General features: G+C 39.9%; 2 protein-coding genes across 3 annotated transcripts; one reads left to right on the plus strand and one right to left on the minus strand.

The window, feature by feature from the left end:
* Window positions 1-25: 25 nt before the first annotated feature.
* On the minus strand, window positions 26-4,360 carry ndufs8 (NADH:ubiquinone oxidoreductase core subunit S8). Of its 2 annotated transcripts, XR_015426578.1 has the most exons (7): window positions 4,254-4,360; window positions 3,542-3,607; window positions 2,921-3,010; window positions 2,431-2,603; window positions 1,853-1,981; window positions 1,492-1,710; window positions 26-900 (listed from the first exon to the last, which is right to left on the minus strand). XR_015426578.1 is itself a non-coding variant. In XM_022253205.2 (6 exons), the coding sequence occupies exons 1-6, from the start codon at window positions 4,351-4,353 to the stop codon at window positions 1,579-1,581; spliced, it is 690 nt and encodes a 229-aa protein (XP_022108897.1). In that variant the 5' UTR covers window positions 4,354-4,360; the 3' UTR covers window positions 26-1,578. The 2 variants fall into 2 exon arrangements, 1 of the variants encoding a protein (XP_022108897.1); XM_022253205.2 differs by having other exon boundaries at window positions 26-1,710.
* Window positions 4,361-8,822: 4,462 nt separating this feature from the next.
* On the plus strand, window positions 8,823-25,234 carry LOC110989075 (coronin-1C-A-like). Its single transcript, XM_022253189.2, has 8 exons — window positions 8,823-9,255; window positions 12,971-13,223; window positions 16,038-16,213; window positions 18,319-18,432; window positions 18,810-18,911; window positions 20,075-20,299; window positions 20,608-20,883; window positions 22,380-25,234. The coding sequence occupies exons 1-8, from the start codon at window positions 9,055-9,057 to the stop codon at window positions 22,503-22,505; spliced, it is 1,473 nt and encodes a 490-aa protein (XP_022108881.1). The 5' UTR covers window positions 8,823-9,054; the 3' UTR covers window positions 22,506-25,234.
* The last annotated feature ends 763 nt before the right edge of the window (window positions 25,235-25,997 follow it).

Below are 25,997 nucleotides of genomic sequence, written 5' to 3' on the forward strand. Positions count from 1 at the left end.
AGAAACAAACAATGCAACATATGACTGCAGAGCACAAATCTGTTTAATACAGAATTCATCTCCTCTGCTTAGTTACAAATCGTTTAAATGAGCAAACTGCACACTTATCCAACCAAAAGCAGTTTGCTCCTAAAATTAACAAAATTGAAGACCATTGTGGGTGTGATAAAAACATCAAAAAGAGACATGTTTGGGGTATTAATCCTTGGGTCATTTGTATTTATGCAGTAAAAATGTCTCGTACAACTAAATGTACTTATCAAAATGGAGTTGATTAAATAGTTGTAATGTGCATTTTGAAAATATCAAATACATGTACAGCAAAGCTATGGAGCAAACAATACATTGTATCATATACATGCACCACCGAACCACCATGCAACCCCGATGTACACAAGACGGCCAAACAGAAATAGATTTAATTCAATTTAAAAACTCATTGGTGTTTTTGTCTTGCTATATATGAACCTCTGCTCTCTTTCCATCTCCACATGCAAGTAATCAAGGGTTGATTGTAATGAAAGCATTTACAGAAATGCAACAATCGCAACTTCATTAAACATCCCAGCTTTGTCCAAACTGGAATTTAATAAATGTACAATGTGGGGTCACTGTATGAGATGACTAGGGCTTACACACTTCAAATTACTAGGTTTGCATCTGTACCTAAAAATGACAAGCTCCAAAAATATCCAGAACTCGCTGTAGGATCAATAAGGCTCCTAACCCACCAACATTGTTCGGCATGATCAAATGATGTATTTCACACACACAAAAAACGGCCCCCAAAAGCACTCAACAAAAGAGGAATCCCTTGGAGATAAATTTTATCCTCAATGTGCAGAGGGAAATGCTGGTTAGTGTTAAGGAATACCCTTTATGGGGACAGTCAATTCAGTCTTAACCACTTCATGCCGGGGCATTTTTGAATGTTGATAATGCTGAGCTGGCATGACTATCATTTTTTCCGTTTTCAAAATCCTTCAAAAATTCATCATTTGATTTAACGGTCGTTTATAGCCGCATGAAGTAATCTTTAGGCATTACTCTAAGTTGACAGGTGACCTTCATTGACGCCCGAGTATTTCAGCCAGGCCTGCAGCCTTGTAAAGAGAGCCCAGATTGTGCGGTGTTGTATAACTGTCTTTTGTTCACGAACCTGGCTCAGTGCACTGCTGACCTCTTTTCAATAGGGGCCAGATTAGCGTGCAGCGGTGCTGTGTGGCTCATCCTTCGGTGGTTGAGCGCTTTTGTCCCCGTTGGTAAGCCGCTCGCTCTCAATGCCCCAAACCCTGGTATATGGTTTCAAAACTAGGCTGGGTTATCACCACTTTTGAGAGTGAAAAATGTTGGTAATGTCCAGCAGCCTGGTCTTTTGTTCAGAGTACGATCTTTTGTTACAGGGCCCTGTTTCCTTTGTTCGAGTTCGGAGGCCATGGCCACGCATATAAACCATACGTCTCCGATTCCGGAGTCCCCGGCAGGAAGTGATTAACAATTGGGTCTCTGAACTGGCCTTCGATCCTAGGCAAAAGGAAGATGAAATCTTTATAGAATAGTCCCATCTGTCAACACCTGCTAACGGTAAAGATGATCTGCCTGTATATTAGCAGCTATCTCTGCCTCCCACTTGTCACCATTGTTCAATAATTTCTCTTTGTTGTACAGCAGTTCTTCGTGAGTCTCAGTTGAAAACTCAAAGTTGGGACCCTGGCAAAAATTCACAAATTGATAGAATTGACAATACAATAAAATATTCCCCTAAATTTTCAACATCATACATGTCATCACTTCTAGATTCCAAGCACTTTTCTCGCAAATGTTGGTTATACGCGTATGTACGGGTACCCACCTCAACAATAGCATCAACTGGACAAGCCTCTTGGCAGAAGCCACAGTAAATGCACTTTGTCATGTCAATATCATAGCGAGTGGTGCGTCGACTACCATCTGCTCTTGCCTCGGCTTCAATAGTAATTGCCTTCATTCAGAAAAAAGAACATGAGGAAAAACTCTGAGAAAATCTTTTCATCACAATGCCTCTAGTAAGAAGTCGTATGTGCAGAGCAAACTTAACAGAAAACTACGACACTTTGGCTGCCACGTCTAACATAATCCCCCAAAGTGAGTCTCAAGGCCATTTTTTGTGTGCTTTAGTTTGAATAAGAAAGTGCAAACTAAACTCTCCTTTTAATGCATAATTGAGTCTGTACTCATTTTAAAGGAACATGCGAGTAAGAAATGCTGGCATTCGTAGTGACAAACATTGCAAAATTCTTTCATTTCTGTCTCCAACCCTCAAAAGTGGCTCAAGTAACTTCCAACTTGTTCCGATTTGTAATGACACGTTTTAGTGAAGCCATGTATACCGGTGAATAAATGAAAGTTCACATATCAAATCTTGTCCTGAAAGTCTTTCATTCCACAAACCTGTGCAGGGCACACAGCTTCACATAACTTGCAAGCAATGCATCTTTCCTCTCCTGAGGGATAGCGCCTCAAAGCATGCTCCCCACGAAACCTTGGACTTAACGGACCCTTCTCAAATGGGTAATTGATGGTAGCTGGTTCCCTGAATAGATAGCTCATTGTCATACCAAGGCCTAAGAGAAAACAATACACTGTCTATCACAAGATTCACTGAAATATTTGAAAATGTTAACTCTAACATGTACATCTTTCTGAGAGTCATTTTTATGGAAAAACATTTTATCTGAAAATTTCATATAGATTTTAATTTCTGTACTTCATATATACATGTAGTGGTAATGAAAGACAAATTTTAATAATTATCTCAGGAATAACATACATTTATGCATTTGAAAAACTTGAAAAATAAAATCACTGGCCACGGCGATCCAGCACGCACTACAATTCACTAAATATCTGCTTTTCAAACTTGAACTATGTCTGTACATACCTCGAAGCAATTCACCAAAGAATAGTCGAGTTGCAGCCCTGTCTGTTATCTCCTTCATGCTGTCACCTGGTTCAACATCATTCACATATTCTGAGTGATTAAACAATGGAAATGTAGGGATGAAGTACACTGTATTCACTGGCAGATCGAGTGAGTGGGGAGGGTAAGGGAACGTAAGCCCCTGTAAACAATTCATGTTGACTGCTCTGTGCATGATATGAATGACAGATAACCAGAGACTATCCATCTCCTCCCGCCAATGGCAGTCTGGATCAGCCCCTGCTATTACCATTTTGTCAAAGTTTGGTTTGCATTTTCAGCTTGGTTTGATAATAATGCAGAAAAGAAATGAAAGAGGCCTGGTGCTAGGACAGCCCATCGCCCACAAAAGCCTACAACTGATTTCCAATGGAGTCCAACTGGCCTGTTGAATACAAAAACCTAAAATAAATATAGCAGGGGCATAACACAAGTACATAAAAGAAAATGAAACGGACATTATTCCACATATCTATAAAATTTCAGAAAAATTTCAAATTCATTCAAAAATATCAATTCATACAAAAATACTGACAAGGTCTGATGTTGGCTGAGATGAAACTGTTAACAAGTTTAACTTACTGTAGCAGGTACGTGACGGAGTAGCTGAAACAGCCTTCAATGATGTCATCAACAAGGCCAAATGACCTGCAGCAGAAATTACGATTATTAAACAAGCAATGTGTCATTCCATTGACAGTTGTCCCAAACCTCCAATCCAGGTTTTAACTGCAAGTTTGGTTAGGTTTTTGGACAGCGGGTATTTTAATTCAATGTACAAGTAAGTTGCCCCATACTTCATGCATAGACTTATCTCATCAGACACCATAACTGCAGTGGCACCACATTCACACACATTCTTCAGCTTGATGCACGTGTGCATTTGGCAGATTGTGACACTCCAGTATTGGTCAAAGACTGGAAAGAGGCATGCAATGTGTTGTCTATTGATGATGAAATGGGACCAAGTCCAACCATGCCAACCTGTCATGACCTGTCGTCGAAAAAAAAAACCAAAACAAAAAACCCGGCCCTGTTCCTTCCAGGGCTTCACCGTGTTCATACTTCATGTACTGTTAGTTTAAGAAAGAGTTCCATGTACGGACATGACGAACGCTGCTGGACACCCTGCACAAACTCTATGGTAGGCAGTCTAAGACTCGTAACGACTTGGTACTTTCCCTCCTAAATTGAACTGTTCTGGACACGTTTTTGCTTTCTGACAGCTACTAGGTCACTGTAGGGAATAATTACTGGCGTCCGTATATGGAACTCTTTCCGGCTTGTCCCCTACCAGGTTTTGTTACGTTTGCTCCGAAGCACAGACTTCTTCCCAGCATCGCCATTTTTGTTAAATTGTATATGTAAGATCTACGGAGCTCTTGAAGGGACATAGGTGAGAAAAATAAAAAGGGGGGAAATGTTCGTTCGAACGAAAAAAAGCTCGTTCGAACATATATCGCTATTGTAACATTTGGATTGCCGTACTATGCACGTGTGATCACTTCCAGGCTATCGAATTTATTTTGTTCGAACGAATTTTTTCCCCAAATTTTTTTGTCACCCATGTCTCTTTAAAAGTTCCGTATCGGCGCGGAGACCAGATTAATTTTACATAGCGCCCCCATTTGGATTTGAGTTGGGGGCGCTGTTGCAAACGGAATCTTCGGATAGTCTCTGCTGGTCGCCCAGCGCCGGCGCGCTGGTTATCTTGATCAGTTTCAGTAATGAGGAAGAAAAAAATATTGATAAAAAAAATGATAATCGCCGCTTGTGTACGAATTGAGCAAGCTTGCAAGCCTGGCAAAAGTTACTTGCAATGCTCTACGCGTCGTTAGCTATAACTCCGTGAGACTTATTTCCTTCACTTCAATCTGTGGAAGGTCATCAGCCCTTCCCAGCGCCCTGTTCCCTGGGCGACGAACGAACGGACAATCCTCTAGATGGTGCACATGAACACGTTTTTTCAAAAAGTGAGGGATAATTTATCCAAGTTCGTTTTTGTGAAATATTTTAATTTAAGATTTCAATCTGATGACATTTTTTTCAACTTAATGTTTGCGAGAAATATATTTTTCAAAGTTCGTTTTGACGAGATTAATATTCTCCAATTGCAAGCTGTTTTGATTAGATTTATTTTTAGAAACATTGTTTCTATTTTTGGAAACATAACTTTTTACAAGATGCATTTTTTAACGAGCCAGTTTTTAATGTATGTAAAAGGAAAATTAAGATAAAGTAAGGGAGATTCCTGAAATATGTGAAAAATACATCTCATCAGGACTCGGAGGGAATTGGAGAAATTGGTAAAGGTATTAAAAGGAATTGGTAAAGTTTATTTTAACATATTCATATAAGAAAAGAGATATTCCCCTGCAATTCGGAAAATCTTACGGTGGGCACAAAGCTTAAGGCGAGCCGTTTCCGAGGTCGTGCATTTTGGGAATTTCGATTCAGGGTAGAACTATTTCGAATGAAATAAATTAATGGTAAAGATGCTTTATACACCGAGTCAAAATGTTAAAAGAGACACAGTTATTCTGACTTAGTAGTCCATAAAAATTCATTGTAATGCAGAAACCCACGGGCGTAAATTTTGTGCCAAAATTGGGGGGTTGGGGGGTTGGAGGGATGACTGCCCGGTCGTGGAAATTTGAAAGGGGGGGGCTGGGGTTGACACAACATACACTATAGATAGAGGGGCGATGTTCATGATCTAGATGCACAGCTGTAATATGTACATGTACATGTATAAAAATTGTTCTCCCTGTTTTGAGTGATGTCGAAAACTTTTGATTGTGTGGGAAGTCAAAAAAAATTGTCACGATCCGCTTTAATTTTCTGCTCAGAACAAAAAGTGTGTGCATGTGTGTGTGTGTGGGGGGGGGGAGATTCCGTAGCCCACCCACCCCGCCCCCAAAGGGGAAAATTTCCGCTCTTTGCATGCTGCCGACATAGGCATGCACAGCCTCGATCTCAATCCTTATACAAGCTGGTTCAGTGATTCCCGCTTGCAGCGTAGCTTTTATACAATGCGATTGGACAATTTGAAAATCTGTGGCTGTCATATAGAAGCTCTGCATGGCTATGGCGGCAGCGTGCAGAGAGCGAATACTTCATCCCCCCTTTACACCTATGCTGATGAACCTTCATTAACTCAGTCGGCGTCTTAATTCGCGGACGAAGGAGTCTATGTTTGCAGTCAACAAAAACTTTTTTGGACATTTGTAATTGCCAGCATAAAATTGAATAATTGAAGGAAACACAAAAAATGCAGTGTTAGATAACATATTTTTGGTTTTCTGCTAACATAAATCGAGCTGTAATAAGGTGGAATATGTCCCTGCTAGTCACCTCAATGATAAATTGGCTGAAGTTTTCAGATTTCATGAGAATGACCCGTACCTGCAGACATTATAATGGAAAAAAATCAGCCGATGGCTGAAGGCGAAGCTGATTTATAAAAACTAACTAAACTTGTTTGCAATTTTTCATGCAGTATCTTAATTTGATTTGCTTATTTTGTATGTGTTTTTTATTTATACCGTATAGGTTTTTACAAGTTTAGTTAGAATATTGTGACGTGAGGCCTCTAGTGTGAAGTTATAGATGGCGCTCTGCCCAGTAACATGGGAAAAGGTTAGGTGCGCATAGCTGTGTGTTAAGCAAGCGCGGCGCATAGGCTCCGCCTTGCGCGTAAGGCGATTGGTTAACGGAAGTCACTGCCTGATCACATGTAGCGCGTGTGCGCGGGCGTAGTTGCAGCAGCGGGCGGCTTGCAAAGCTATCCGATTGGATAACTGGCTTCGTCACTTATCAGCGATCGTCCAATGAGAGCCTGCAAATCGTGGCGTGTCTGTCTCTCTGTGCATAAAGACAGACACGCCACGATTTGCAGGTTCCGACGGTCCTGAAGTTGCGCATTAACGTCCGGTTATGGTTCCACGTCACGTAAACGGAAATCATGGGCCGTTTTCCAATACTCAACTTCGTCTCCGTCTCAGGCATCGTTCCCAAAACCAATCTCGATTGTGGGCCTGAAGCGTTCAAATTAAATTGGATTACTGTAATTTTTGGCTCTCTTACATCTCATTTGATGTTTTGTGGCACTATTAGACATGATAACTGCGCTAACAGCTTAAAAATCAGCTAGTTAAACAGTTGAAGCCTCAGACGGAGCCGAATTGAGTATTGGAAAACGGCTTATGTCCTGTGTACAGTGCACGTGGTTTAAACTGAAGTGACGTCACACTTAATTACAAATCGGCCAGATATAAGGGGATATAAGGGGGCGCCCAGGCTAGGCTATAGGCAAGGTTTAGTCGTCAACGCCCTGCAGATGCAGAGTCAATGGCTGATCCTAATTCTAAGGTAAGGGTCGAGAATCCTGCGCAAGGCCTAGCCTAGCGTGAAGTCGACGTCCCGAGTGGTATGGTGCGTGTGTCGATGGCTTGGTAGGTTGAGGGGATAATGTGGTCTAGTTCCTGCCTGGTAGGAGCTTGCGGTCGAAGCGCGAATTGCTATATCTCGTGACGTGTTGCGTGTAGCGCGGGAGCGCAGCCCTGACATCGAAATAAGTCTAGTAGACTTGCTGACGTACGTCCCTGATTCGGGTGTTCGCTGCTCTGAGCGTGCGCGAAGTCCAGTCACGTATAATTACACAGTATCCCGCCAATAGCGCCCTCTACTGGTGTATTGGTTGAGTGTCATTGAAGGAGCGTTGATGAATAAACCATCCGCTTCGATTGTTGCATAAGTCAGGTGTCCAGACGAACTTTACTTCAAGTCAGTTAACGTTCTGTCCGGGTTGCGTCACAAAGTTTTGGGGCCAATCAGATTAGGTATCATCTCAACGAAGACCAGAGCTTTTTCTTGGGGAACGGAACACTTCCATCCCAATGGACTCGTCCCTACTAGTAGGGCTGCAGGCTCGTAAATAGGTCCAAAATTGCCTGTGCAGACCAAATCACGATTTGTAGGCTATTAGAGCCTTTCGTGGCACATGGACTGGATGGTTTGTTAAGAAGGTGGATGAAATGCAGGGGCAAGACTGTCAGCTTGTATCGGACCAAACGGGGCCCTCCAAATTGCTCTATTTTGCCATGGAGTGTAGGCATCAATTTCCAAAATGGCGATGGGCCTCCTGAGTGTTTTGAGGGAGAGAAATTTTCTCTGGAGAGAAATATCTTCAAAGTCAAGAGTTAAGCCACTGAAACTTGAAAGGAAAATGAAAGATGAGGAAGTGAGCTTTAATTTGATATGTGTTTTGAACACCTGTGAAATTTGTGAGTATTTTTCCTGTTTTGGTGGGGATATTTATCACTGTTGTCTACGGCAACTTATCAACTGGACAGGTCTAGACCCCTAGCCTTGCGCTCAAGGACCTTCCGGTACGTGCCATGCCGTCCGCCGTCACGCCTCGAGGAGGAGGGCGCCCTCACCTTCGTGGGAGGGGCTTGACGTTACAATATTAAATACAACTAATGATATTCATTTGTTTCAATTTAGTTATGATTTTCTTGTTTTTGGTTTATCGTGTTCTGGTCTTGTTGTATTGATTTTTGTTACTATTTTAATTAATGTAATGCACTTACGAGTTGGTGTGTCCTGGAGAAAGCACAATATAAATTTCATTATTATTAATTTTTCTGTTTAAATTGTTGGGGAAACGATTTGACATCGCACCGGGGGTCAGTGCTCCGTTCATAATCATCGCCTCGTCCCTACTTCGTCGAAGGACTGAGCTTGATTTAAAATTGCATATACGTCAAAAGTAGATACTGGGACGAGGTTGCAGCGGGTCCATGCTGTTTCTGGCACCAGTCTCCAGTTGGTGTAGGCAAGCTCATCACAACACGTTTGGACTCTTTGTACGAGCTCATCTCTTGGAGACTGAAACCAGACTACATGCGTGGGACTTCGACAACTCCCCACGCCCCATTTACAGCGGCGTTAACTAGGTGGCCGGCGGAAATACTTCCTGCTTTTTGCCTCTACGTTTCACTCCTAGAATTTGCCACTGAAAAGATTACCTTTCGATTTTTCCACCTCAAACACTTACTGACTAGTCGTAGAAAGAGTTTGAGTTTGTTATCATGGCAGGGAGGTTCGTGAGATCGAGCAAATATCGCCACGTTTTCGGTACTGCCAGCAAGCCAGATCAGCAGTTCACCAGTATCCGCGGCATTAATGATGGAGCAACGGATGGGCACATTTGCGCTGTCAACCCCAAGTTTGTGGCTGTTGCAACAAAACCGTCGGGTGGCGGGGCCTTCCTTGTTTTAAAACATGATGAGGTATGAGTAGACGTCATTGTTAGTATTACAATAAGTGGAAGTGAGTTCCAGACGCACTACTACTAGTCCCATGGGATGGGGTTAGCCATGCTAGCGGCGTGTTCAGCTCTAAGTTTAACTTAGGCTAGCCCCACTAGTGTGGCACGGACTCTCACTCCCGATTTATCCTTAGCCACACATCCGTATGCGCAATTTCGTGTCGGCGAAATGAACATTTTTGGCGCACCAACTTATAATCGTGGGCGCAATTTCTTTTGCACACTAACATGATTCTTGACCTTTCCGTTTTCTAAATACCATTTATTGAATGAATTCACTCATGTTATTCAGGTATTTTGCAGTCTTGACTTGACCCCTCATCGTCTCAAACGCTGTTCCATGTCAAGACATGTAATAAACGGACTGAGCGATAAGATACTACATGTACCAATGGACTCTTCCAAAACTTTCGCAGCAGTTTAGATGTCTCGACATGGAATAGCCGTTGAGACGATGAGGGGTCAAGTGACGTAATGCTCAACGACCTTATTTTAAAGATGGCGACTGTGAGAGTGGGCCCGTTAGATTGAATAGATAAAGGAAAAAAGACTGGAAAACACCTGAATAACGTGAGTGAAATCATTCAATAAATGGTATTTAGAAAACGGAAAGGTTAAGAATCATGTTAGTGTGCAAAAGAAATTGCGCCCACGATTATAAGTTGGTGCGCCAAAAATGTTCATTTCGCCGACACGAAATTACGCATACGGATGTGTGGCTAAGGATAAATCGGGAGTGAGAGTCCGTGCCACACTAGTGGGGCTAAACTTAGGCTACATGACTTAAATTAAGACTTAGTTTTTTTTGGGGGGGGGGCAAAAGCAAATTCGGCTTCAGGCTTAATCAACATGATGTTAGAGGAGAAAAATTATCAAAAGCATTACGATCACCACGTCCTTGCTTATATTTTGTGGCGTTGTTTTCTTTGGGTTTGGTGCTTAATTGATAAATATACCGATCACTTTCTTTTGTACTCACCTACCTATGAAGTTATTCTTAGTAAAGCTCAATTGCAGAATACCTCGCCACCCCACACGATCAGCCTCATAGCCAGGTACTGGCCAAAGTGTCATACTCTTCTATGGTGCCTTGCTCCGAGCCTACTGGTAATTTTATGTACATCGTCCTGTACATTGTATCGTAATTTTTTTTACAAGAGATGGATGGCTCTTGCGTTTGTATTTCAACAATCAGCTGCTTTACTACTCAGTCACAGTGCTGATATGTAATATTGACATATAATAGTAATATGTATGAATCTGACACTGACTTGGTACCTATTTCAAATATACACAGCCCCTGTTCCCAAAAATAAAACCAGACCATCATCTGACCCTAATTTTTTGGCCTATAAAAATTAAGAGTAAAAAAATATATTTTACCCAACCAACCACCCAAATTTATTTTTCAGTGTAATAAGAAACACAAATAATTTTTGTTTGGCCTAAGCGAACAACAACTGCGGGGTTAGGGTGGGGGACGGGCATGAGAGGTTCTCTTTCCCTTTAAAAAAGAGCAGCTATGAAATTAGTGATTAGTGACAGTAATTAGTGATTAGTGACAGTAATTAGTGATTTTACCTTGAAGTAATGCATTGAAAAATTGTACATGAACAGCTTAAAACTCTCCACACCCTCATTTATCCCTCCTAAAAAGTCACATTAATCTTCTTTGTTTTAAGTTTAATCTTGCATATAGTACATGATGTGATTATTACATGATACACATATTTTGGTTTTTCTTTTACTCAGAGTTGCGGCTTTGGAGGAATTTTTTTTTAAAAAGAAGTCAGGTCCTGTACATATAGGTCTGAACCAATCTTGTAATTTGAAACAAAGTCACAACAGAAAATGTGTCAAAGGAGACTAAAATCGCTGCATATGTTTATGTGCCAGTAAAGTTGCAAAAAAGAATTGTTTTAAAGACCGGTTCACAGTCAAATATCCGCTGCCTAATCATGCTAATGAATGCTGTGATCATTCCTTCCATGGACCTCACATTTTGTCCTGGAGTATAGCTTTGAATGTCAGTGAGCTAACATTTAAAAGCCAATCACAGGATCATATTGATTGTTAGTTTAAAAGGTGTTTTTCATCTACCGGTACTGTGGTACACGTGTGCTAGCTGGATGGTTTCATTAAAGTTAAGTTAGGCTTTTGTTGGGAAAGTTGCTATTTATATTCTTTGCAGAATTGAAGAATTTTAAATTGTGCACTTAGATATTGGGCTCAAACAGTAATCCAGGAAGTTGAGGATTATGTACATCTGTATGTGGTTCATTACATGACACGTCAGTTTTGCCTCTCAGAGTGGCCTGTGAGATTGTGGGAAATACATGTAGACTATATTGGATCACTTCAGGTACCCACTGCACATGTACATGTACATGAACATCAAATAGGTATTGTTATGGATACATGTAGTTTCATTCCAGGATGTAATTGCGATCTCGTGTACAGTACGTACACAAGTGCACAAATGCAACTTCTCATTTCCTTTTTCCAAGATAAGTTGTGTGCAGTGTCAGCAGTTTATCTTTGCGCTGTTTGCAGGCATTCACAGTCCTAGTGAATATACACACATGTACATGTACAGTCTCCTGCTTGACACAAATGCCTGACTTTCTGTTTCTTTATTTGGTACACCGATTGAAGTTTCCTGTCCTTATGTGTACATGTACAGTACTTCCTGGCTTTTTTCCTCTTTTTTTCCATTTATGTCGTGGACTCTGTTAACTTGCTCATCTAGAAATGGTCTTTCAAATCTGAATACATTTTACATCAAGTGATGATATTCTAGAGATTGCTGTAGATGTTTCAAATAAATTTCTGTGATACAAATGTTCTTTAGAGTTATATATGTTTGTCCTTGCTTTACACCAACGGAAGCATGTAGTCCAAAGAAAATAGAAAGTGCCATGTACATGATGTACATGTACATGTATTGTACCTGTGTCTACTGCAATATGAACAGGTCCGACATGTACATGTATGTATACAGGGCATGAAACACCCACAAGACTGATAGACAGAGGCCAGTACGCTAATTACATGTATTCATACTGACATGTACATTGATAAAGGCACTGGCCCATCAGTTAAAGGTCTTCTAAAAAAGAAATAACGTGAAGTTTCTGTCAGCAATTTTGTTAATATGGTACAGGGACATGTAGGCTCATTGATGTCAACTTTAGTTGATACACGATTTGCATGACACCCGAAGGTGTTGGTCTAGCAGAGACCCAAAGTTATACACATTGTCCAATGCAATTTCAGTGTACTGCTTTTTTGATATAAACCATCAACCCTACATAATACTACAAATTACTAGTTGTAGTAAAATGTAGTATTCAACCCTGTCGCTTGTAAGAGGACATGATCTTATTGTTCTCTGAAGCCATAAGATACAATAGATATGACAAATGTGCATTGTACCAAATAGCGCTTTGGCAGGATGAATGCATGGCTTTATTGTTCTCTGTACAAGTGACAATGGAAGTAACCTAGCCAGAAGTAGTAATTTGTAACGCTAGGTCCTTCAGGCTCAGACTACTACTTGGTATTTTGTAGTACTGAGAAGTGTAAGCCAAACAATATGGTGGTTAGGGTTAATTGAAAGTTTTAAAAAATGGTCAGTTTCATTGGGTTAAAAATGTTGTTTCTCTGTTGTTTTTCAGGCTGGTCGAATCGATAATGAACATCCCCAGGTTCGAGGACACAAGGGCAAAGTACTTGACTTGGCTTGGGATCCATTTGATGACAACGTAATCGCTAGCGGCGATGAGCATTCCATAGTCTGTGTGTGGGAAATCCCCGATAGTGGACTGACAGAGTCGATCACCGAACCACGTGTAACACTCGATTGTCATCAGAAGAAGATTGTCAAGATTCTGTGGCATCCAACAGCCAGAAACATTCTACTGACCTCTGGTTGGTGATTTCTGGATTTCAATACTTTTAAAATCTCTACTGTTTCCTTCTGCTCCCTTAACACCTTGCTCTGCCTTCTTGCTTAGCCCTGAGATTATGCCAAGTACCGGGTATGTTCTAAAATGCAAATATGGTACATATACCACTGTGAAAGTTCACTGATGTACTTTCACGATATGCCTGTCCAGGCATAAATGAAGCGTACAGTCGAACACAATTAATATAGAAATGCTTGAGACGAGATCACGCTTACCATGAGCATATTTCTTCAGTCCCGTTCAAATGTACATATTCCTATGAGAGAAAACTTACTTAACCCTAACCCCCAAGGGTTGCTGGCCCTAACCTTCCCCATTCACACAAAGTTAAACACCCATATGGGACTTTGTGCACAGAGGCTGTTGGACTTTGTTTTTCTGAGGTATGCCAAACCCAATGCAAAAGCCAGCTGTCTGGGCCTACCAGAACTATCCCCACAGAATCAAACACTTTACTACTGTTTACTTCTGTGTGGTTGGGGAAGGGTAAGGTTAATACGAGCTGCGCTGAGACGGAAACATGGACAAGACGAGCACTTTTGCCAAACCCGCAGTGTCAAAAACCATTGTCCACAGCATTTTTACAATTACAATTGAAAATGCCTCTTCAAAAGCTTAATCATAGTAAATCCTGATGGAGCGCGTCAATAATTATCCAATAATGCTAATATGCTCGGTAATTTGTGCTGCGGTTTTACCACCAATGACTTGTGACTCTGTTCCTTGTGCTGCTAGAGGGGGCTTTATTCGAGACGACAATCGGTGTTGCGATGTCGCGGCATCAATGGAGTTTCAATCACAGCAGGTCTGGTCCGAAAGAGGTGTTGTTTTATTTAAACTGAACAATGGGTGAACCTGATTCGAAAATCATAAGCCAGACGTAAGTTTCGAGGCCGAGGAAAAGGCGTAAATGATCCTCATCAAAGACCCCACACAGTCATTGGAAAGAAACTTTAAATAGGGTTTGGCAATAACACCATTCTAAACCTGCTAAAGTTCCCTTCTTTCAGTTAACCGATGTCCCACATTCCCCTCTCAAAATAAACTCCTACAACCCTTTCGCACAGTAAAAATGAAAGTTACTTTTCCATATATTAAAAGAAACTTTCTACCAAATAGATTCTCTCTTGCCCATTAAAAACCAATGGAAATTCCCCAATTGCAATGCCTTCTTACGACTGGTCCTTACACGCATGAACTGGTTCTCAAGCTTAAAAACCTTCACTTACATGCAACATTGGTTACTGATTTCCAGTTGCATTTAATGCTTCGTCACGCCGTATGGCCAGTTCTTTACACCTTTGCTGTTGCATCAAACAAGTAGGCATATTCGAAATCTTTGCTTTGCTTGAATCATTAATAAATACGATTCAAAATTTATTCAAAAGTTCAAGACTGGTACGTGTATCGAATACCAATCCACTGCATATACTGTACCATACAGTACATGTACAGTACATTGCCATAGTGTATAACAATGCTTGTTAGTGCATGACACCAGGCTTGCGCTCTATGAATGTGATAAATGTCAACACATATACATGTACAATATACACATATACATATACAATGTACAGTACATTGCCATAGTGTATAACAATGCTTGTTAGTGCATGACACCAGGCTTGCGCTCTATGAATGTGATAAATGTCAACACATATACATGTAACACGAGGTTCACCATAAGACAAGGGTTTTTGGAGAGTCCCTCGTATTAACCGTGTTCGACTGTACATGTACTTGTAGACATATCGCTATTCCATCGAAACAAATGGCCTACAGTCGACTCTCGTTATTACGAGGGCCTTGGGACTTTCTAAATTAGCTCGTAGTATCCGGACCTCGTCTTATGTGAAAGCTTCTGTCCCGCTTGTCGCATGTGTAACCGATCGACCGCATCGTTAAGCGTACATCATGTACAACTTCCTGTACATACATGTACATGTAAGCCTACACTGTACATGTACTTTGTATGCACGTACGTGTGGTTTGGAATGTAATTTCAAAACAGTTTATGTTTATGAAAGTGAGAAGTAACTGTCCTTTTTATGAATAAAGACTTGAAATAAAGAACAATAACGTAATACAAGAACGGAGAAACCGGTCAAGTCGAGTTGGAGGATGCATGGTTGGAGCGATGCCGTTTTACGTCCCCAGCACGCCGCAATGAGATCGTCATACAACGCACGCATGTAAGCACATTAACATTTTAGGTGGTAACCAACATCAGTGCTGCGCTTGTTACACAAAATGGGGGGAACCAGTTATTGGTGGTGTGGATTGGCTAGTAGAGGACGAATAAATTATTGAGTATTGTACGTTTCAATTTGAAACAGCGTGTGGATTTGGTGAAAAATTAAGCAAGGGATGCGCTTTTTTTCTTCCAATTACGGAAGCGCCTTTCCGAATTTAATGGATTGACTGATTGACAAGTTGCCTTCAAAAACGCTTGTGCTAATTAGACGGATAACAATACATTTCCACGCAGCTGGAACCCCCAAAATGCTCGTCTTGAACGGAATCTCGTAACACGCGAGCTCGTATTATGGATTTTTTTCCTCATAGGAATGTGCATAATTCAATCGGGACCAGCAAATATACTCGTCTTAACCGGAGTCTCGTCTTACCCGAGCTCGTATTACCGAGAGTCGACTGTATTTAATTACACACGACCGATTTCCTTTTCCTCCTTTTTAGTTAACTAATGTATTCCCCGGCCATACTTCGCTGACTTTCTGTACCTTAAATTTATCTTATTTTCTTTTCACAATTGCAGCTTGGGATTGCAAAGTTATCATTTGGAACCTGGAAACAGTGGAAGGATTTCTGGAAATTGAAACACCAGATGTTCCCTACTCTGTTGATTGGGATTACAATGGCAGTCGCATCGTGGTGGCCTGTAAAGACAAGAAGATTCGTGTTTATGATTCACATGAAGGAACTAAGCTGAGTGTAAGGATTTCTTTATATGTGAATTTGAAGTCCAATTCCAGCCATTAAGCATAACATGTCATTAACCTGTAAAAAATGTTCTTGGCCAAGGCAGGCTTATAGCTGCAAGCTGCCATGTTCACCCTCATGTGTTTTACTTGTGGTAAGTTAGAATGTGCAGGCAAGGCATACATAGTGTGGACCTCTGTACAAAAGATGTCCACATAAATGTAGGATGTAATGGCGTTGTGTGGACTCGCACACGTCCACACAATGTTTCCCCCTTTCTGAGAAACAGCTTCAGAGGCATATTGGGGTCAAGGTTATCCGTGGCAAAATGAAAAGGAACAGTCCAGGAAATCATCATCAAAAATCCAGCTTGAAGGAGTTATCCTAGTGGGAGAAAAAGGAGCATTTTTCCCAAGTTTCCTTAACCACAGGAGAACAAAGGAATGTCCACACTTCGTAAATGAAACAAGTGGGGTTTTCTTGTGATGTATTCCTATAATACATTTATTAACTTTTCTTTTCCCGTGGGCCAGATGAAGAGGTACCGTACAGGTACCCTATTTGTATGAACTTATCACCGGTGGGCTAGGCAACACACTGTAGGTACCACAACATTTGTAGTAGTGTAACGTACATTGTTATCATACCTCTCATGACTATGTCTCCTCCTGTAAAACACATTGTATACTTCTGCTATTAATGGACCCCTCTAAAATTTGGGATTTCCCATCCTCCAAGATGATTTCCACCTGTTTGTTTTGGTGACCCCCCCGTTTGATTGTTTGGGTTCAATTGTGTTGGTTATGTTAGCGTAAATTGGAATGTACGCCGTATGTGTACATGCTTACCTTTTAATGAAGACGACAACATCATGAAAAGTGATGGTCTCTTCTTCCCTTCTTTGATGTCATGTCAAGTTTCATAAACAGCTGGTTCCGCCAAATTATAGTTTGAAAGTACCCATCCTTCACGATCCTCAAAATTTGAACTGTGCTGGTTAGCATGTGAGGCTCCACATGGCCAGCTGCTTAGTCAGTCATGCAGTTGACGGGGTACTTTTATTTATTGTTTTCAAATTCAAAATAAAAATAAAATTCATTGGCTGCACTTAAATAATATTTAAGCTTTTCCCCAAATCCACCTGCCATTTTTACTGTCCATTTTGCACAATGCTTCCCGTCAATTTTTACTCTATATTTGGTAAATTACCCAGCCAAAAATCACATACTGCCTGCCCAAAAAATGGATGGACGGTTCTCCACAGGTATGACACCCTTTTCCTCTAGCTTCCTCTCAGCTTGTATGGCAGTATTGTTGTTCTCTGAACAGCAGTATTGCCAAACAAGCTGAGAGCCTATGAGCCTTACCATATTTGGCAATTTATATTCATGTATGGTAAGCATACTTGAGTTCTGGGTAATTCTGTGATCAGTATTATCAATATATGGAACAATTTTTCCCTCAAACCTTCCAGTTTTATTAACTTTCTTATTTACATGTACTATGTGCCCTCTTTAATCTGTGGCAGAGCCACCTCAAAGGTTGTCATAACAACAGGCATAGGACTTTGCCTTTCTAAGAAGTTTCAATGCTCAATTTAGTCTTTACAACATTACAACATGTGATAATCACACTCAACTTCCCACAAGATGTGCAGTATTTAGTTCCACAAGGACCTCAGTTCTTTTACCTACATGCATCTTCACAACTGTCATGACTGTAAATGCTCTCACATTTTGCAAGATCAAGTTCCACAAATACTGGACCAGAAATATGAGAAAAAGTCCAAAAAGTTGAAAACACTAAAGTCCTGAATCATCCTATCAGTTTGCGTGTTTCATGTACAGTCTCATCATAGTAACTGAAACAAGTTTGAGCAATACATGGTGCTATAACCATCCCATTTCTTTGGTACACGTTGATCCTTAAATGTGAATGAACGCAATAAAGATCGACGTGTGTTCAGTGCTCATCCTTGGTAGGCTTGGCAGTGCTTTCTTCTTGCTCCAAAAATAATCAACATGATGTTGTACTAGTAGCAAATTTTAATTTTTGAATTACACCAAATATGAGGTACAGACTGATTTTGGTTTAACCTGTCCATTTTTGCCATGTAGGAGTGGAATGGACACGAAGGCACCAAACCACAAATGGTTGCATTTACTAAACAGGGAGTCCTGACCACTGGGTTTAGTAAAATGAGTACGAGGGAGTATGCCCTGTGGAATGAGGTATGTACATGGAACCACCTGCCAACAACGTTAGTTGAAAGGCAGGATGGAAGCCCCACTGAACATGTTGGGATGCTGTTACCATAGCTACATGTACATTGTTTATAGTTCGTTGGTTTTTGTTTTTGTTTTGAGGGGGGAGAGGTGGTTTTGTTTTCAGTGTTTGGCAACCAGGAACTGGGGATGTGGGTGGGGGTCATGCAATTAGATAGAATAGTTTGTAATAAATTTTTGGTATCATTTGTTAATGAAAGCTTTGTCCATACTCGTGATATCTGAAAAGCTGCATGAGAAACAAGCCGTATGTTGATAAGTCTGTGATTCTAATTTTAAAAAAAGGTACTCATGGACCAGATATTTGATATTTTTCTGTTTAGAAAACTGGTGAACAGCTTGCCCAGGAAGACCTTGATTCATCAAATGGTGTGAATCAGATCATTTATGACAGGGACACAGGAATGTTTTACTTTGCTGCAAAGGTAAGCTTTCTTATCTAACATTCAGTTCCTAACAGGGTTTTTTAAGAGCTTCTAAAGCACTCTGAGATACTTCAGAGAAATAAGTGCCGTGAAACTTCCCGTGCTTGTCCAGTCATTTTATTGTCCAAGAGCGATGAAGGTATGAAATTAAATTTACTTTACGCGTATTGAAATGGCAGAAAAATACTGTTTCCTTGGTCGCGTGGTCAGAAACAGTGAAAGCCAAATTTTAAAAATTATGTTGTTACACGCGTCACTGAACTCTGCAAAGAAAGAAAACAGCCTCATAGGGCACTGTGTCCCCCTTCCTGCATCGTACATTGTACTTGAAGACACAGTTCCAAGCGCAGATCATACAGGTAGGAAAAAACAACAAGCAGGATTGCTTCATATCGGTGTATCTTTAAATGGCATAAACATGTAAAAGCAAATGTTGTTACCACTCCATTTTGTAAGTAATATTTATACTTTTGTAGGGTGTGGGACACATGGGCTAAATAATTTACTTGCATTCCACAGCACAGGACATTTTTGAAAGAGTAGTGTCCATGTATACTGTTTTTTATTGCATACAACAAAGGTGGAACACTTGATATACATGTACAACATGTAACCAGGACCTTGTTACGCACACTATAACATAGGACAGAAATGGTACCTGTTATAATGCCCAACTGAATAAAGTACCCAGGCTGGTCTAATTCCATGTTGATTCTACGTTTTCTACTAACTTTATAAAATATGATGTCCTTATATATTAAGTTTTTGGGTAGAAGAGATTTTTTTGGTTTGTTGAGACACAAGTGGTTACAGTGTGGTACTTATTAATGGCAGTTGGGCAGGATAGTCATTTAAAGAAGTTGCTCAGCCATATTTTAAAATTCAGAACAATAAATGCTATATTCTTTTGTTTGAACCCTGGCAAAACAATCTGAATACATTTGGCTCACTTTATCAAAAATGATAGGTTTATAAACATGTGATTTTGTCTTAACAGTATTGCAAGAAAAAATGTTGTATCTCTGCTCTCAATGTAGTACCCAGGATACATTCTAATGAAAACAACGTAAGTCAGGACATACAGATGTCAAGTTTTTATTGTGTTCATTTCCCAGTAGACACCTTAATGCAAGAAATACCCTAATTTCTGTACATTTTCTCAGGGAGATTCTGTGATCCGCTACTATGAGATGACAGGAGAAGACCCGTTTCTGTTTTACCTGAGTACCTACCAAGCCAAGCCTCAGACAGCTGTGGGAATCATGCCTAAGAGAGGTTGCAATGTGAATGCATGCGAAGTCATGCGATTCTATAGAATAGAAAAAGCAGACAAAGGAAACACAAGCCAATTTGTTATCATCCCTACAGCTATGACTGTGCCTCGTAAGGTAATGCCATTGAATTTGGACAGTTTAAAAGAAAGTTGGGAGGTTGAAGCGCAGAGGATTATGTTGAAGAGGACAACTCTGTGATTTTTGCTACAATCAAATTTAGCTTGTAGTGTACATGATATTGGAATCCTAACTGTTTGTAAATTATAGAACTGAAACAGAAGATCAGCATATGATAACAGATATTCGTATGTTTGTCTTTCACACTCAAGCAAAATGTGTGAAAAGCAAGCTTGCTTATTTATGTATGCATAAATAAACTTCCGACAACATAAATATTGACACTTTCTGTTTAATGTCTTCAGTCCGAAACATTTCAAGAGGATATCTTCCCTGATACCCCTGGAGATGAACCCTCTATGACTGCTGAGGAATTTCAGAGTGGCAAAAACAAGGATCCCATTTTAATGTCACTGAAGTCTGGGTACAAACCCAAGGAGAAGTCCGTTCGTGCAGGGGGAATCATGAAAAAGGTGGATGGAGGATCCCAACTTGGAAGCAAGATGCAAAGCAAAGGATTGTCAGGAGATAAGAGTGGAAGTGGAGCAGGGCAGAGTACAGCTACTGGTGCAGCCAGTACGGTAGGTTCAATCATATGTTCTATCACAAAATGCTTCAGTAGTGGTCGGGTTTTGATATCTGAAGACATGTATTTGGTTGTGACCATTGGAATCTGATAGACAACACACTGCACTCTCTGACATCATTCTACCTTATCTTCATGCAAACATGGATTTTCACTTCTTGTTGGTGTCTCCATGGCAACAAACAGTGACATATACGGTAGCTGTATTGCACAGTTCATGTCAAACCTTGCGTAATGTGCTGTTCTAACTTGGTGTGATGCATGACTTTTACGCTAAAAGCAAAATGGCCAACGGCAAAATTTACCGTAAATTCAAACATGGCATGTTTGCGTGGATAGGCCCATATATCATCTTTGCTGTGTTGTAAGTTTGTCTGCCGATGCATTCATTATCATGCTCGTGGAACACAGAATTATATAATGTAGTGCGTCTGTGTCCTGTCTACCATTCGGCCTCATTACAATATTTGCAGTCATGTGATAACTGTTATTGTTGTAGCTAGGATATACCACCGTATATTACATGATCAAGGAATACTCATTCTTTGAGGCTTAAAGTGTCATATCTAGTTAGTTGATTTGTGGGATTACGTGTCATACAGTACCTCGCAATTGAAACTTTACCCTATGTAAAACCACTGGGAAAAATTGTGAAAATCATTCCCATTCACATTGACCAATTTCCCACTTGTGAAAAACAGCTGTGAAATATTTTCCCTCTGGTGTAAAAAGGTGTGAAAAAATTTTCCATTTGTGAATATCTTTTTTAAAAAGGGGAAAACACTGAAAATTTTTTCCCCTGAAGGGAAAATTTCTCACAATTATGAAATGAATATTAATTTTCCTGGATGGGAAGTGTGAAAAGTTCCCTCCTTTTGAGGTTAACTATCAAATGCAATGTAATACATGTAAACATGCTCTTACACTTACTATTTGAAAACCCCAAAATACACCTAAACCCTTACCATGCTGAGCCCAACTATATCCAACAGTGGGCTTTTTCTGTGGGATTTTGTTGATGTTAGCAGTAAACCAAAGGCCTTTTGTTCTAGCTATTAGATTCTGTAAGGCCTTTTGTTCTAGCTATTAGGTTCTGTTGGGCCTTTTGTTTTAGCTATTAGATCCTGTTGGGCCTTTTGTTCTAGCTATTAGATTCTGTAGGGTTCAGCAGACTTACTACATTTCTCTTGTACATGTACTCTTTTGGATACAGCAGGGTTCCTAGAGACAACCCAAAGGTGGTTAGGGTACAAAGTCAGTACACGACTCATGAGTTTTCTGTGATTTGGAAGGTTTGATGAATAATCACTTTTGAAATACACTGTATAAAGTACTGCTCAGAATCTTCTATTGTTTTATTTGGGGTGTTTAACAAATGTACTCTTTTTAAACTAAATTGTTGTGGTTAACCACATTTGTAACATGCATAGATTCACCCTTAATTTGAAGTTTATGTCCATAATATTTTACTCAATACCTTGGTTACCATAGGAACTGAGTGCCCTCAAGGATGAGGTGAATTCTCTGAAAGCCACTGTGGAGAGCCAGCAGGCAAAGATTGAAGCCTTGGAAGGAAAGTTGGAAGAGTTAGCTGGAAAGGTCAACCAGACGGAGTAGGTTTAACAATGTCAAGACTTGTACATCATGTGTGTTTAATACATTAATGGTCCTGTCTGACTGACAGTCCAAACATTCAGTGCACTTATCATACCATTGCTGTGGAGTTTGAGCAAGTAAGGATGCCTTGTTACCTGACATCAATATCCCATGGGGCCACTGAGACACTCATGCTGCCATGTGTATGACACAGAGTTGGAATCTGTGTAGGGTTGTAGTTTTACTGCACCCGGGTGGGCTTGCCCAGAATCCTTATGATAATGTGTACTGACATATATGATAGTCGGTCATACTCGGACAAATAGCCTACTATAGCTACTCACCTGTTGAAGGAACATACCATATCCTAGAATGTGAAGACATACGGTATAAATACTAAGAGCGGGGGGGGTCCTTTCTACATCACTCAACACACTGTTTCTGTTAGCATTGTTCAGATAAGACTGATAGAGATAGTTATGAGTGTATGTGCTTAATAGAGTGAATATTGTCCCCCCCCATTTAAACTTCAAATCTTACAATTTAATGAATTTATAAAGAAGCAGAATTGAACAATGGTATACTAAATCCTTTCAAATTATGAGAAGACAACTTCCACTGATGTGACATTTGCTTTGACCGTGTGTGTGTTTTACAAACCCTTTATTATACTGTTAAGTTTTCTAACAATCATTCTAAAATTCTTAAATGCCAGTTGGAGCAGATATATAGTATTTTATACACAATCGAATGCCATTATTTGCTGATCTCGTATTTTCTAGTAGTTTGCCAATTAATCAGTATTTTGTTTTAGACTGTACTCAGTTTGTTTGATATAACCACAGAAATTGGGAAGCTGCCCTTTCCTTACTTTGAAGATGTGCTCAAGAGTTATCTAAATGCTGTCTAGACCCTTGGGGTATATGTTATAATTGTGCTTTGTTTTACATCTTGATTCCAGGAAAAGTTGACTCTAACTTGGGTACCTGTAGATGCCATATTCCACATTCATAGCACTTATGCATACTTGTTGGTGTCTGTTATGGATCATTTTAATCCTCATAGTTCTGTGGTAATTTTTCTCGTGTACTATTATTTACAAGACACTTTTCTATTTTACTAGTACATTGTATTATTAAGTTGTATTTATTTCATTTCTGTTCATTGAGAGTGTCTTGGTGTAAAACGTTTGTTACTTCATTGGGTTGGTATTTTATAGAATGTTGAAGCTTTTTACGGTTTTCTAGAAGCAATACATGCTGTCCAACTATTAAAACAAGTCAGGTTTGTTGCAAAAAAATCTTACAGAAAAAAACGAGGTTGTAGTGAGTATAAGTGGTGTCTGTTGGGATATCATAAACTTCCAATATTGAGCTAGGAATTATGCTGAGCTGAGTATGTGCCTTGGTTATTAATTTGTAATTGTGTCAATGCCAGCTTCTCTTATATAGTGCAGCTTTAATGTAGTACGTAGTTTGACTGTTACATGATGCAAATTTTGTATGCATTTAGTAATACTTAATGTAAATGTTATTTTTACTTCCAAGCAATGGCCGGCATACAATTTAGGTGAAAAGTTTTGGAAGATGACCATAAGACTGATAGGTAGTGGTTATTAATTAAGGTACTATCTGATATCATAACACTTGAAGAAGCTCTTTGTTCAGCTGAAACATGTCAAGGTTAAGGCAGTGAAATGAAGCTTTTACATTACATTTCAATGCTAAAATCAGTAAACCCCAGTGGTTTAAATATGTATGCGGGCAAAGTTGTGTTGAAACGAATACAATACAAAAACCTTTTATCTCACGAGTTGTCAAAACATCCATTTGCCAATTTGCATGAAATATATTTTAAACAAAAGCAGTAATATTAAGAACAAACATGGCTAATTTGTGACGGGAATGCTTTGTCTTTAACTTAGTGCAACTGACGAAAACTTTCAGTAGTGGCGCTTCGTGTACTTCACTTATGAGAAAAAGAATGCTATGATGTATAAATGGCACCGAAACCAAAGGATGGATTTTCGTTTCATGGTATTATTTTTGCAGATGTAAAGGGAAATGATTTGAATTTGTACTAATAAAGTAGAGTGGTACCTTAGTGATTGATGTAGCTTTACATGTGAATTTAGGGCAACGTACTTTCTGCTTGTTTGAGTTGATTCTTGTAACTTGGAATGTTAAACTTTGATCTAAATACACGTGTACAATTCTTGATTCTAACGCATCGATGATTCCTTGGGATATGTCAGGGACTACAGAGTCCTCCAGCCAGAAATAAAGTTTATGGGGGCCACGCGCAAACTCTGTGCACCCCCCATGGTATCCTGGGTTTTCAGTATCTGTTCCCTGTCCTCGAAACGATTCAAACGCTGTAAACAACTGTTTTGGAAACATGCGCCTGTAGGATTGGTCAAAGTATGACGCATGTTTTGTTTTATTGTTTTGGTTAATGTGCTTAGTGAGGTAGTTTTGTTCAAACGTTTGGTATACCATCATCCAGCAAAAGAAGCCGAGACTTGCGTGTAATTTGAAAGTGCCGCTTGTACTCGACGCTTTTTGAACACTGCCAACTATGCGTTTTTCTGTTAACGGTACCTTTGCAAACTCAAGAGCATTAGTTCTGCTAGCAGCAGTGTGATATTGATCTTCCACGCAGGTTCCATGCTAGTTGCTTAAGCTACTTTATTTGAATTTTTCTATTTAGTGCTGTCAAAGTCATAAGAAATAAATCATGATGATGCCGATTGCTATGTTTACGTAAAATTGTCCTTGCCTGTGTTGAACAAGAATACTGGCGACTCATAATATTGCGACTGCAAGAGTGTTCAACACGTTTGCCAATCATAGTGCACGAATTATGTCGACCCAATGTACGTTTAGAAAGGGTAGATCATCGACAGATTTTGCGTGTTGTCGTTGGCCAACGCCTTGCAAACTCTTGGGCATTATTTTGAATCGTCCGTATTTGTGTTCAAGAATTTGTTTCCAAGCTTTGAAACACTACAAAAAAGAAACCCCGGATACCCCCAAAATTGTGAAGAATTGGGTTAAAACTCGTAACTCGATCCGTCGAATGCAATTTAATTAAGTGTAGTCTATCAGTATATAGGCCTAGACAGTTAAAAGTTCGAAAAAAGTTCGAATACCTTGTTTAAAAAATGATGAGATGTTATAAATTTCTGATGCTAATTACTGAAAATACTGTTCTTTTTAAAAATTGCTCAGACCACACTGCCATTTTCGTTAATTGGGCTTGCTATTCTGAGTCGTCTCTTCAGCAGGGAAATAGTAAACGGTATAGACAAATCCAGACGCCGTTTACACTCACGTAGCTGTCTCAACTTGAGCGCGCGCGCGCCCTTCGATGGGGCGAAAATGCCCCCGTCATTTTCTTGTGATGCAGATTATTTCTTTTCTTAACAGAATTATCTTCCAAAATTCTTCCCAATTATCTTCCTTAAGCTTACCTTATGTTGTACCAGTAGTCTGGGGAATCGAAGGGGGGGGG

Source organism: Acanthaster planci, linkage group LG09, assembly GCF_054643075.1.
Source record: "Acanthaster planci isolate LZ-2023a linkage group LG09, COTS_SCS, whole genome shotgun sequence".
Classification (NCBI taxonomy): Eukaryota; Metazoa; Echinodermata; class Asteroidea; order Valvatida; family Acanthasteridae; genus Acanthaster; species Acanthaster planci.